Genomic DNA, 12,771 nt, shown 5'->3' on the forward strand with positions numbered 1-12,771 from the left:
TGTTTCGGTGAAGTGCACTTATGCAAAAGTTCACTTTCGTTAAAGTGAACTTTCACAGAAGTGAGGCTTCCTATTACAAGTTCAAAGTAGTGAACTTTCATTTTTGTAATAGGAATCCATACATATATATATATATATATATATATATATATATATATATATATATATATATATACACATACACAAGGATATACCTCCAATAAAAAAGCAAATACACCAAAAAGCTTTTAAGCACAGTAAAGGAGAGAAGAGGTATAGCCAAAAAAGGTCAGGGGGCTGGAGGGAGGGTAACCAGGACTGCAACAGTGAATACACTTGAACATCTACATTTATATAGTAAGTGTACACAACTGTACTATGTTCTTCATGTTTCACTGTTGCAGTCACCACATTTGGGTAGATTCCCAAAGCTAAGAATGGGAGGAGGAATTTATATAGGATATGGACCAGCTATAAGACCCTGCAAGACTGCAGTGGCAAAGCCAGCTCTGGATTTAGAGAAAATTGGCAAATGGTAATGCTTGGTGAGACTATGTACAGAACTCCAGGTAGCAGCTTCTAGGATGTCCCTGTTAGGGACACCTCTGAGAAAGGCTGTAGAGGTAGATGAAGCCCTGGTTGAATGGGGGTCTGATCCCCTGTGGGATAAGTTTTCCATGGTGCTTGTAGCAGAAATGAATGCAATGGCCTATCCATTTAGAAATGGTTTGCTTTGAAATAGCCTTCCCCCTCTGCCCCTGCAGCAAATGCCACCAGCAGTTGTTCAGATTTCCTTTGACATTTAGTCCTGTCCAAGTAAAATCTAAGTTGTTTGTGCACATCTAAGGAGTGCAGTATCCATTCCCCTTTGTTCTGTAGATTAGGAAAGAAGGTTGGCAAATGAATGGACTGATGAAGAGCCACACTGGATACCACCTTGGGCATGAAGAAGGGATTTGTTCTGAAGGACACCCTGTCCGCATGAAAGATGATAAAACGCTCCGCTGCCATAAGGGCCTGTAATTCAGATACCCTTCTTGCTGAAGTGATTGCTAAAAGGAAGGCTGTTTTCCAAGAAAGGAATTTTAAATCTGCACTAGCAGCTGGCACGAAAGGAGGAAGACTGAGTTTCTCCAATACAAAGTGAAGGTTCCAGGCTGGAGTTGGGGCTCTCCTGGGTGGTCTTAAATTTTTGGCCCCTCTGAGGAACTGCTTGAGCAGTGGATGAGAGAAGAGAGGAGGGTTCTGTGTTATAATGAGCTGTAAATGGCTGAGGCGTGAATTTTGATGGAGGAAAAAGGCCCTTGTGAAGCATCTCAGTTAAGTATTGCAAAATCTGAGGTAAGTTGGGTGCTGCTGTGCTCATCCCTTGAGATTGGTTCCAGGCACAGAATCTTTTCCATTTTTCAGCATAAGATTTTCTAGTACTAGGCCTCCCTGCCTCTAAAATGATATCTATCACTGGTTTACTGATGGATGGTAAAGGAGAGATTAGGTAATTAGCCAGGTTGCTAGGTTTAGGGTTTGAAGCTGAGGGTGCAGAATCTGGTTCTCCTGTTGAGACAATAGGGTAGGGGTCTGAGGCAGGTGCCATGGGGCTAACAGTGACACACTGTGCAAGAGTGGGTACCAGTGTTGGGGTGGCCAGTCTGGTGCAATCAATATCGTCCTTGGTTTGTTATGTTTGATCTTTAGTAGTTCTTTGGAGAGGAGATGCAGAGGAGAAAATTCATAAACTGATAGGTTTTTCCAGCTGAAGGACAGAGCATCCACTTTCCAAGCTTGTTTGTGGGGAGTCCTTGTGCAAAATTTGCCCAACTGGTAGTTCTGGGGGAAGGCAAACAGTTCTATATCTGGGCTCCCCCATTTGTTTGTCAACATGTTGAAAATCTTTGGTTCCAGCTCTCACTCGTGTGGGTCCATGAGGTTTCTGCTTAGTCTGTCTGCCAGTGTATTTAGTTCTCCTGGCAGAAATTGAGCTTGTAGGTGCACTTTGTTGCTCAAGGCCAGCTAGTCTGCAGAGGGGGTAAGAATGGGTACCCCCCTGCTTGTTTATGTACCACATAACAGTGGCGTTGTCCGTCTTTACCATTAATTGTCCTGGAAGAATGTGGTCCTTGAAGGCTGTCAGAGCATTATGTACAGCTAACATTTCTTTTTGATTGATATGCAGGTGTATTTGACTAGGGTTCCATTTGCCCTGAATGCACTTCCCTGCCAGGTGAGCCTCCCATGCATAGTCTGATGCTTCTGTTGTTAGGGTTTGGGCAGTAGGGGGTAGAGTGAATGGTAGTCCCTTGTTTTGGTGGCAGGCCTCTGCCCACCAAAGAAACTCTAGGCGTAGGCAAGGTATGATAGGAATCATTGCTTCTAGATCCTGAGAATGTTGACACCATAGGCTTTTTAGATACCATTGTAGTTTCCTCATATGCAGTCTTGCATATGGAATTAGAAGAATGCAGGAGGCCATGAACCCCAAGACTTGCAGTATTTGCCTTGCAGATAGCAGGGTTTTTGTGGCCACTAGTTTGAAGTAGGTTGTCAAATTAATTTGTTTCTCTGGCATGAGGAAAGCCATCTGGGAAGTTGTATTCAAGCTTGCTCCCAGGAATATAGTTTGTTGACAGGGTACCAGGTGTGATTTCTTTTTGTTTATGGTGTACCCCAGACAAGTTAGCACACTTCATACAAAGGCCAGGTGATTCAAAATTATGTCCTGGCTTTCTGCCTGAATTAGACAATTGTCCAGATATGGGTCTTCAGCATCAGAATCCTCATAGGTAGATAAGGGTAAATCCTGGCCATCAGACGAAACAGAAATTTCAGAATCCTGGTCAGAAGTATCATAAGCAAACTCAGTCCTAGGTCTCTTAGAGGGGGAAGGTTGGCTTGCCCTGATTAAAGTAACAAGGTCTTCAGCCATTCTTATCATTTGTTTTTTAGGCATACAGGCCTGACCATGCAGTCTGGGCGTCAGTTTTCTAGGCATGGTTTGTGTTTTAGGCCTTGAAGAAGAAGATGGCGTCTGTTTAATATGCAAGTCAGTAGGCCTGAATATACACCCCCAGAATCCGGTGCCTGCACAGCAGCTCCGGACCCATCCAAGGTAGAGACATCCACAGGTTCCACAGTTGAAGCATCTCGTGGCATACCGGACTCCGAATGGGTCTCAGTAGAGGCCTGCGAATCTGAGGTAGAGGGTATCAGGGGCTGTGAAAGCACCTCACTGAGTACCGGCGAACTGGCAACCTGTCTGTGTCTTTATCTTTGCATTTTTTTGGAATGTCTGTAGTCGGATGGCTTACCGAAGACGTAACTGGATAATTGAACTGAGCACCAAAATATTTAGAAGCAAAAATATACCGACGACTGATAGTTCGTGGTTTAAATAAGGCACAAAACCGATAGTGAAGTACATCGTGGTCATGGCCTAGACAAGGAATGCAGTACGAATGAAAATCTTTATGAGGTATTTGCTTTCCACAAGAAATGCAATTATTTACTTTTAATGACATCGGATTAGAGCAAGAAAAGGTTTCCCCAACACGGTACTTAGCTTTTAGTTGAAGACTTTGGTTCTGAAACTCGAAAATGAAAATTTCAGGAGTTGGCTAACCGGCACTTGCGAACTGCTTCTGCTTTGGGCACCGCACAGCAAGAAAGACTGATGTAATGGCATTGGCTGCGTGTTTTATACCCCTGACTTTCTGACGTCATGGAAGAAGAGACAGCAACTGATGCAGGACCCAAGACTTTGTTAATCAGGCCGATTGAGGGTTACTGCAAGCAGATGACCCAAATGTGATGACTGCAACAGTGAAACACGAAGAACATCTTTAATTGTAGCAGGAGCTGATCCCTGATGGAAAAGTTCAGTTAGGAATTTTAACACCAAGGGGATGGATGCTGTGTAAGGATCTACATTTTTCTCTTTTGCCCAGATGGAAAATCTTCTCCATTTGCTAGTGTATAATTTCCTCATGGAAGGTTTGTGGGAAGATGTGAGGATATGGGTCACTGCAGGTGAAAAATCATGAATTCTGACTAGGGATGGAAGTGGAGCAGCCACGCTGTCAAGTTGAGGGTGTGGAGGCAGGGGTGAAGGGAACCTGATATATGGGGTGAAGGGAACCTGATATGTGTGTCAAGAGGTCTAGAACTGGGTCCAGAGTCCATGGATCGTCTAGGAGATGAGGCCCGAGAAAGAGAACCAAATCTGATGAGGCCAGTAAGGAGTGATCAGAATAATTTTGCTTCCCAAAGACTTTGCTTTCTGGATCACTTTCAATATGAGCAGAAAGGGGCGAAATGCATAAAGAAGTCTCGGAGGACAACTGTGAACAAGTGCGTCTCTCTGTGAATTTTTTGGGAGCACTTAAGGCACTTTTTAAAACCCGTAGGTTTATGATCTTTGGACTCCTTTGATATGCTTAGTACAAACCGAACTCTATAAAGACAGAAGAGACGACAAGGTCCTCTAACTTAAACGGGCCTTGCCGTGTAAGAAAACTACACACAAAAAACACAACAGACAACTAGGTCCTCTGACTTAAACGGCCCTAGCCCTGCTAAGATAACTCGCACACAGACGAGCAAACAACAGAGGACTAGGTCCTCTAACTTAAACAGGCCTAGCCCTGTTGAGGAAAAAAACACCAGAAAAGTTAAATGGTGAACTAGGTCCTCTAACTTAACCGGACCTAGCTGCCAGGAAACAGGACAGAAGCTAAGTCAGAAAATACCACAAAACAGCAGGCAAAAAACTATCCAATAATAGTGAACAACATTGCGCACAAAATACTATTCTATTGAAAACTAGAAAACAAGGTCCTAACACAAATGCGGACATACGCTAATAGAAAGGATACCACTCGAAGAACAAAAATGGGGCTAGAATGGCCAACAAGTTTTCAGCAATAACTATGGAAAATTTAGCAAAAACACACTACTATTTACTACCTATGAAAAACTATTACTAAAACTATGTAAACTAAGCTATCTTATAAGCATAAATATCAAAAAGAACTATAATAATAATGAAAATTATGCAACTTAGCCACGGCCAAGCAAGAAGTACTTCTGAACTCATAGATGTGGCAAGTGAGATCTGGAGATTCTTACTAGTGCACTGTGGGATACCTACCTTGCCACAAGCCAACTAAGAGACTTTGAGCTTTGTAATCTGCCGAGTCGGAGCCGAGGATCGGCTCCAAACCCATATGTAAGAATGAAGGTGAGATAGGACTACAGAACATGTGTTATTTTATTCACATACAATATCTGGGAAATGTATATAATATTCAACTTATGATTTTTAAAAAACAAGCATCACACCCCTACTAAATCAGCAACATTTCTGCTGGTTTGCTATATATTACTTACAGGTGTAACAAAGTCAGACCAATTTGGATGAAGATTATCTCATGGTTGTTAAAAAGAGGATACATTTCAGCATACCTGGATTGACCTGTTAGTATAATTGAAAAATCTAAGCAATTTTATGCTAATGCAGTTACAAGAAGCAGTATGCTTCTTATTTGCTACACTCAAACAGTACTTTGAATCTTACACCTTAGTGGTTTGTAAGATAGGCACCGAAAGTCTATGGATAAATTAATTACACAACAAACTATTAAACAATTTTCAAAAAGGCAACCAAATTTAAGTCTTGGCAAATTCTTTTTTTTTTGAGATTTGTCCCTCAGTAATAAAGTATTATGTTTGTTTCATATTTTATAATTAATATGTATCAAATCTGTAGGTTTTCACTTAACCTTGTTGAAATCCTGCTGCATTGATTCGCAATTTTATAAATTAAAAAAATTAGTTGAAAAAAACTGCACCTTGAGCATCAAACTTTGGGTATAAATAAAACAAGCAGATAGCTCTGTCACATTGGTTTCCTACATATTAATATAATGAAGCAGATACTCACCTGAATGAATGCTATGCACAGCCCAAAAATTCCAACTGAACTGATGTTTTCTTTTAACCAGGTCTTCACTTTCTCATAACAGGGCTGAAAGAAATGAAATAAAACTTAACATAAAAAATAAAGAATGAATCAGCTGATCACCATCACAGTTGTCTCTATCAACTTTAAATATGGCATTTTAAATTCTGTGGAAGTTGGCCTTTTACATCCCATTATGAGTGATAAGCATTTTTGGTATTATGCTCCAGTCTAGCCTAGTGTCATTTTAAGAGAAGTAATCCTGAGCAGGCTTGTCAGTAAATGATGCCCAAGCAGCAACCTACTATGACTACAGCAAGTGCTACATGTCAACAACATCACAATGAATCTTTCTTACTGGGCACTATCAAATTAGTTAATATATTATTAAGCACATGAAGCTGTACCAACAAAGAACATAAGCTCACAGACAGACTGACACACACATTGCTCTTGGGAAGACCAATGCATAGACCGACACATACATTGCTCTTGGGAAGACCAAGGCAGTAGCTGTTCTTGGTTGAGTTGACTGAAAAGCTTCAGTTATGTCTGTTAATCTGTTTTTCTAATGCTTTCACTCTCAAACATTCCTGTTTTTGTTTCAGAATGTTGCTTCATCCCTTGCATAATTTGTGATTTTTCAAAACACGGGCTGTTTGTTAAAAATCTGTGACTTGGTGACTTTATATTCATCATGTCATGCTATCTATAGAGGTTGTATTCTTCAGAAAATATCTTCTTATAGAAATACTCTTATTTTATTAAGTTTGTAAGCAAATGATGCCAAAACTTAAAACTATCCTTGGTTTGGGGGTTTTGTGTGCATTTTTGGTTTGCCTTTAATTCTTGTATGAAACACCAAAAGGAATTTGAATCACCCAGACCAACTCCTTCACTGACCAGTCTTCCAAAAACATTATAAGACTGTCTTCTTCACAGTCCTTAAGAAAGCCAGTATTAAGGAAAACAAGAGCTGCATATCCTCCATTGCTGTATCTGTTACTGCAGACTTTTGCTCTTGTGTTTTTATCTCTTCTGAGCACATTATAAAACAAGCAAATTGTAGTTAAAAATCATCCTCTTTTTAAATTAAAAGTGCAAATGACACTAGTGTTTTGGCTCTGATAGCTGTCACTGTTCTAGTGGATGAATTTAATCAGATAAATCAGCTTAGCATGATGTTGAAGTCTTATCATAGAAACTTTATGCATCACTCTAAGTCTATGTTATTCTTAGACTCTTCTACTGAGGTTTTTTCTCCTCTGGGGGACTTTAGCATGGAAAATGGTCTTGCAGGAGAAGTCACATGCTAGTGTGGTTGTTCAGGGGACTGGCTAATGCTAATTAGCCATATGCTATCTCCCAGAAATGTTCATAGGCACCAAACCGCTTGTCTGAATACAATTTTATAGTAGGAGGAAGAAGTGAACTCTGTCAAAAGACATTAGCCACCCCTTTATTCTTATAGTAGAGATGCCCGAATCTGCTAAAGGTTGGGTGGACCAAAGGAAAAAAGATACACGATGTAAAAAGGGGACATATTTATTTACCTACTTACTTATTGTTTGGAGTGTACTAAAATAAGGGAGGCTGACAAAATATGCTACCTTTCTCTAGAAAATAGTATTTGTGGTTCTTATTTCATAAGAACGCATCAGTGATATGAATGAGATGCATACTGTTTGTCATGTTGAAAAACTATAAAATGTATATTTTTGTAAAACAAATAGCAAAACCAGAACATTCAAATGCTTCATGAGACTAATGGTGGTACCCAACAGTAAAGGACCACTTCTCTTTATATACACAAAGTATTACAGCAATTTCTCCAGAATACTATATCATGAACTTCAACTATAAAATATACTTGGATATTTAAAACAAAACAACCAATGGAATAACACACTAGCTGAAGATAAAAACTTGTTTTATTACCAAACAAATAAAATAGGTAAGCGCTTTCACTTTTGCTTCATCAGACCATATACACAGAGAGAAGAGCAACCTTTACTTATAGGCAATCCAATTACTAAGCAACCAATCACATGCTAAGGGTCACAGTTAAAGAAGAAAGACATACTAAAACCACAGCTTGTGTAAAATTGTATACATATCTGCAGAAACTGCATACAGAAAAAATGCATACAAAGAGAAATTCAACATGCAGAAAAACATCAATGTCATAAAACAAACACATAGACAAAAATATAAAAACAAAAATAAGCAAAAAATATAAAAAAGTCTTTTAACTCCTAAGACTACATCCCTTCAGAATGGGTCTAAGTGGGACTTTCTCATTAAGCCCATTACCCTGATCAGCTCTCAGTCTTACCATCCATCTAACCTCCCTGGTTTTGGTTAGATTCCTGATGTCACCACCTGTAATGCTGGGATAACTTCTGTCAGTAACAATGAACCTGAAGATATGTCTGTTGTTAGTGTTGATCACATGCTTAGAGAGGGCATTGGTGGTAGAGGCACAATGTATGCTATATGTGTTCTCTAATTCTATTCCTCAAGGTTCTATCAGTTTTCCCAACATAAAATGCTTTGCAGAGCATGCAATAAGCAAGATAGATGGCATGCATAGTCATACAAGTAGCCCCTATCCTAAAACTAAACCTATGACCAGTGTCAGGGTGCTCAAAGCATCCACGTCTGTCTATGAAACTGCAAAAGTTGCAATTACCACAGAGTGTCATAGTCCCTTCAATCCCATTCACATTATGCTTGTAACTGTCTGGATAGCATAACAACCTCTTGAGAAGGTCGTCTTGTAAAAAACCTGTCTCTAGACACGCTGGCTATTCAATGGTTCCAATCATACCTAGACAACAGGCTGTCCTATGGGAGAACAACTTATCCTCCCACCTCCCCTTGATGTCCCTCAAGGCTTCATATTAGGCCCCCTCCTATTCTCTATTTTTATAAATGACCAATATTCTGCTATAACTCAAGCTATTTGTATCCAATACACTGATGATTCCACGTTAATATGCTGTGCCACATCACCATCTGTCCTACAGTCCATAACCCAAAATGTGTTTAACACGGTCGAGACATGGCTTTTAAATCGATGCCTCATTCTGAATCCCAAAAAAATAAAACTGTTACTATTTACTCCCACTCGTAGGGCCTCTCCACTTAATTTTACTGTCACATCTAGCAATGGCACTATTATATCTCCTGATTGTACTACTAAACTTCTTGGGGTTCTAATTGACAACAACCTTACCTTTGATTCCCATATTAATAGTACTATAAAAACAGTCAACAAAAAATTAGGATCTCTATACAGGATTAAATCCTTTTTGACTCCACTAGCCAGGACCACCATTGCCCGTACCCACTTACTCTCTACCCTTCTCTATGCCTCGCCTATATATACAAAACTATGTAAAAACAACATCAACAAGCTAGCAATCTCCTACACTAATTTTGCCAGATTTGCAACTGGGTCTGCCTTCAGAGCCCATCATTGTGATGATCTTAAACAGCTAGGATGGCTATAACTGCCAAATATAATACTATTCAACCAGTTAACAGTTGCCCACAAGATCCTGTACCAACCTACTAACACACGTATACTTACTAACCTAATCACCCCCTATAACAACCTCAAGACCCTACGCTCATCAGATAAACTACTTGTACAAATAGGTAAAGCTAACAACTTGGCTGGTGACTCCTTGTTCGCCAATACAGTAGGGAAAACCTGGAACTCCCTCCCAAAAGACCTAACCACCATTACCTCTATGACATTATTTAAAAGCAAATTGAAGCCATACCTTAAATCACAGTGGCTATGCCCTTGTTCTAACCCTGACTAACTACCTCTCTTTTCTCAAAGTATTTATTTCCATACCTGTATAAACTAGTTACTTTTCTGTTGACTACTAAGAGAGTGTATATAGCTACCTACTTTTCTGTTAACTACAAAGAAAATATTCTCTTATATTAAATTTTTATTAGGGAATTGTTTGAATGGCTAACCATAGCTGAAATGTATCATGATTCTATTTACAAAAATGCAACAAAATGTAATGAATTGGATGAGTATCTGTAAGTTTAGCTGTATTTGTAAATGTATCATATTATAAATGATACTGTTTTTTTTTTGTTGGAGCTTTTCTTCCCGGGACTCCAGTTGGACTAGCCCGGTCAACAAATGTAAAATAAATAAATTATAAAGGAATCTAGGTGTGTCACCTACTATTCTTTTGATACTGGGGTCAGTGGTTAACAAACCCCAGTGTTTCCTAATGACGTTTATAGTAATTCTGGAATCTGTCGTATAGCTAAGTAGAACAGAAATGCTGGCAGGTACAACAGGTAATGGATCTGCATTGTCCCCATCCTGTTCAGAAAAATACAGTTTCACTATGTTGGCCCTAAGGAATAGTAGGTGAAACAGATTGTTTAATATTTTTAGGTTTAGTTTTAGGATAGGGGCTACTTGTATGACTACGCATGTCATCTATCTTGCTTACTGCATGCTCTGCAAAGCATTTTATGTTGGGAAAACCAATAGAACTTTGAGGGATAGAATTAGAGAACACTTATATAACATACACTGTGCCTCTACCACCAATGTCCTCTCTAAAAATGTGATCAATACTAACAGACACACCTTCAGGTTCATTCTTATTGAAAGAATTTATCCCAGCATTACAGGTGTTAACATCAGGAATCTAACTGAAACCAGGGAGGTTAGATGGATGATAAGACTGAGAGCTGATCAGAGTAGTGGGCATAATGAGAAAGTCCCACTTAGACCCATTCTGAAGGGGCGTAGTCTTAGGAGTTAAGACATTTTTACATTTTGGCTCATTTTTGTTTTTATATTTTTGTTTCTGTGTGTTTGTTTTATGACATTGATGTTTTTCTGCATGTTGAATTTCTCTTCATATGCAGTTTCTGCAGATATGTATACAATTTTACACAAGCTATGGTTTTATTATGTCTTTCTCCTTTAACTGTGACCCTTAGCATGTGATTGGTTGCTTAATAATTGGATTGCCTATAAGTAAAGGTTGCTCTTCTCTCTATGTATATGGTCTAATGAAGCAAAAGTGAAAACGCTTACCTATTTTTATTTGTTGGTAATAAAACAAGTTTTTATCCTCAGCTACTGTGTTATTCTGTTGGTTGTTTTGTTTTACATTCGGATTTTGCTTTTCCAATGGCATACTTATCCCACTCTGTGCACATTTCTTCAGTTTATACTTGGATATTTGTTGTAATGACACAATATACAATTCCATCTTCTTATAATGTAATTTACTGCACGTGAGTTTAAACCCGGGGTGATTATAAATCCAGTGACAGAATGCTTTATATATACTGGAGAGATTAATACGAATTTTACTTATGATGCATTAGCACTTCAGTAAAGAAGTATGTTAGGCCATTATTGAACTCAGCAAATGTTCTAGTAATCCAACAAACCGACCAGCACCACGACTGTAGAAACGTTTTTATTGAACCAAGTAGTTGTACAGATAATAACACTTAGTGCTTTCACCCACTAGCATTGTTGGGCATCATCAGAATGTAAATTAATTAACACAATCCACTCCCTTTTTATATAAATATCTAAAACCACACCTCCTTCAATTAAGAACATCAATTGCAATAAAACATTCAACAAAATTAAAGGTGTATGTGTACCAATGTTTATTTGTATTTGTATATAGTATTTTTATCTAAAAAAATGTATGTGTATATATATATATATATATATATATATATGTATTTTTATATATATATGACCAATATATCCCATTCAATTGTATAACCATGCCAAACGTATATGTCTATAGACTAAAATTGTTGTTTTTGTTATGTATTTAAAATGTATGTAGAATAAAAATGTAAACTGTATGTGATATAATTTTGTATAAATAAATAACTTAAGTGTAAATATACAATATAATCTATAATATGTAATGAATAATATAAAATATATAAATATTGTAGTGTTTGTAAGAAATGTATATAAAATGTGTGAACATTCTACATAATAAAAATTTATATAAAAATTCATATAAAATGTGATTTATATTTTAGAATGCTGGAAATAGAAATATATTCATTTATACCAGGTGGCTTGGATGCATCCAATCTAAGCTGCCACATACATTCTTTAACTTCCACTAAGGTCTTGTCATCTCCTCCCTTGTCATTTTGTGGGACACGATCAATAATTAGAAGTTATGTACCTACCATAACGTTCCATGTTAGTTGTCTTCTCTCGCCTTCTTTCTTGCTGGATGGGTTCGGAGCCGATCCTCGGCTCCGACTCGGCACTTGCTAAGCTCGAGTGTCACTTTTACCAGCTCAAGGCAGCCCCATATCCCATGATGCAAGGCGGTAATTACCCAGATCTCATTTGGTATCTAGAGGAAAAACTGCCTATAAAAACTTTCCACTAAGGAAAGAGAAACACTAACCTAAATAGGCTGTAATGAAAACCAGGTAATGAAGGACAAGAACTATCTGGTGCCCCAGGAAGAAGAATCTTCCAGAGATAAGGGGAGATCAAGGTCTGTCCAGGCTAGGGGGACAGGAGGGAGGGATGCAAGAAAGAAGGCGAGAGAAGACAACTAACATGGAACGTTATGGTAGGTACATAACTTCTAAATTTTAAGTTGTCAATCTCGCCTTCATTCTTGCTGGATGGGACCGCGTCCCTAGCACCTCTATCCTGGGTGGCTCAATGGAACAGACTCTTGAGAACAGTGGAACCAAAGCTTGCCCTATCCCTGGAGGCCAAATCCAATTTGTAATGAGAAACAAAGGTATGAGGAGTGGCCCAAGTGGCTGCTGCACAAATA

The 12,771-nt window shown here is 38.6% G+C and overlaps 1 protein-coding gene across 1 annotated transcript in view; it reads right to left on the reverse strand.

Moving 5' to 3' along the window:
* LOC122810586 (tetraspanin-4-like) overlaps nucleotides 1-12,771 on the reverse strand; it is a 662,136-nt gene that overhangs the window by 47,605 nt on the left and 601,760 nt on the right. The window contains exon 7 of the mRNA XM_044082164.1: nucleotides 5,915-5,998. Within this exon, the coding sequence (XP_043938099.1) occupies nucleotides 5,915-5,998 (84 nt within the window). The remainder of the gene's footprint in view (nucleotides 1-5,914; nucleotides 5,999-12,771) is intronic.

The sequence above is a fragment of the Protopterus annectens genome, chromosome 9.part0 (genome assembly GCF_019279795.1).
Source record: "Protopterus annectens isolate FY-2018-M chromosome 9.part0, PAN1.0, whole genome shotgun sequence".
NCBI classification, from domain to species: Eukaryota; Metazoa; Chordata; order Ceratodontiformes; family Protopteridae; genus Protopterus; species Protopterus annectens.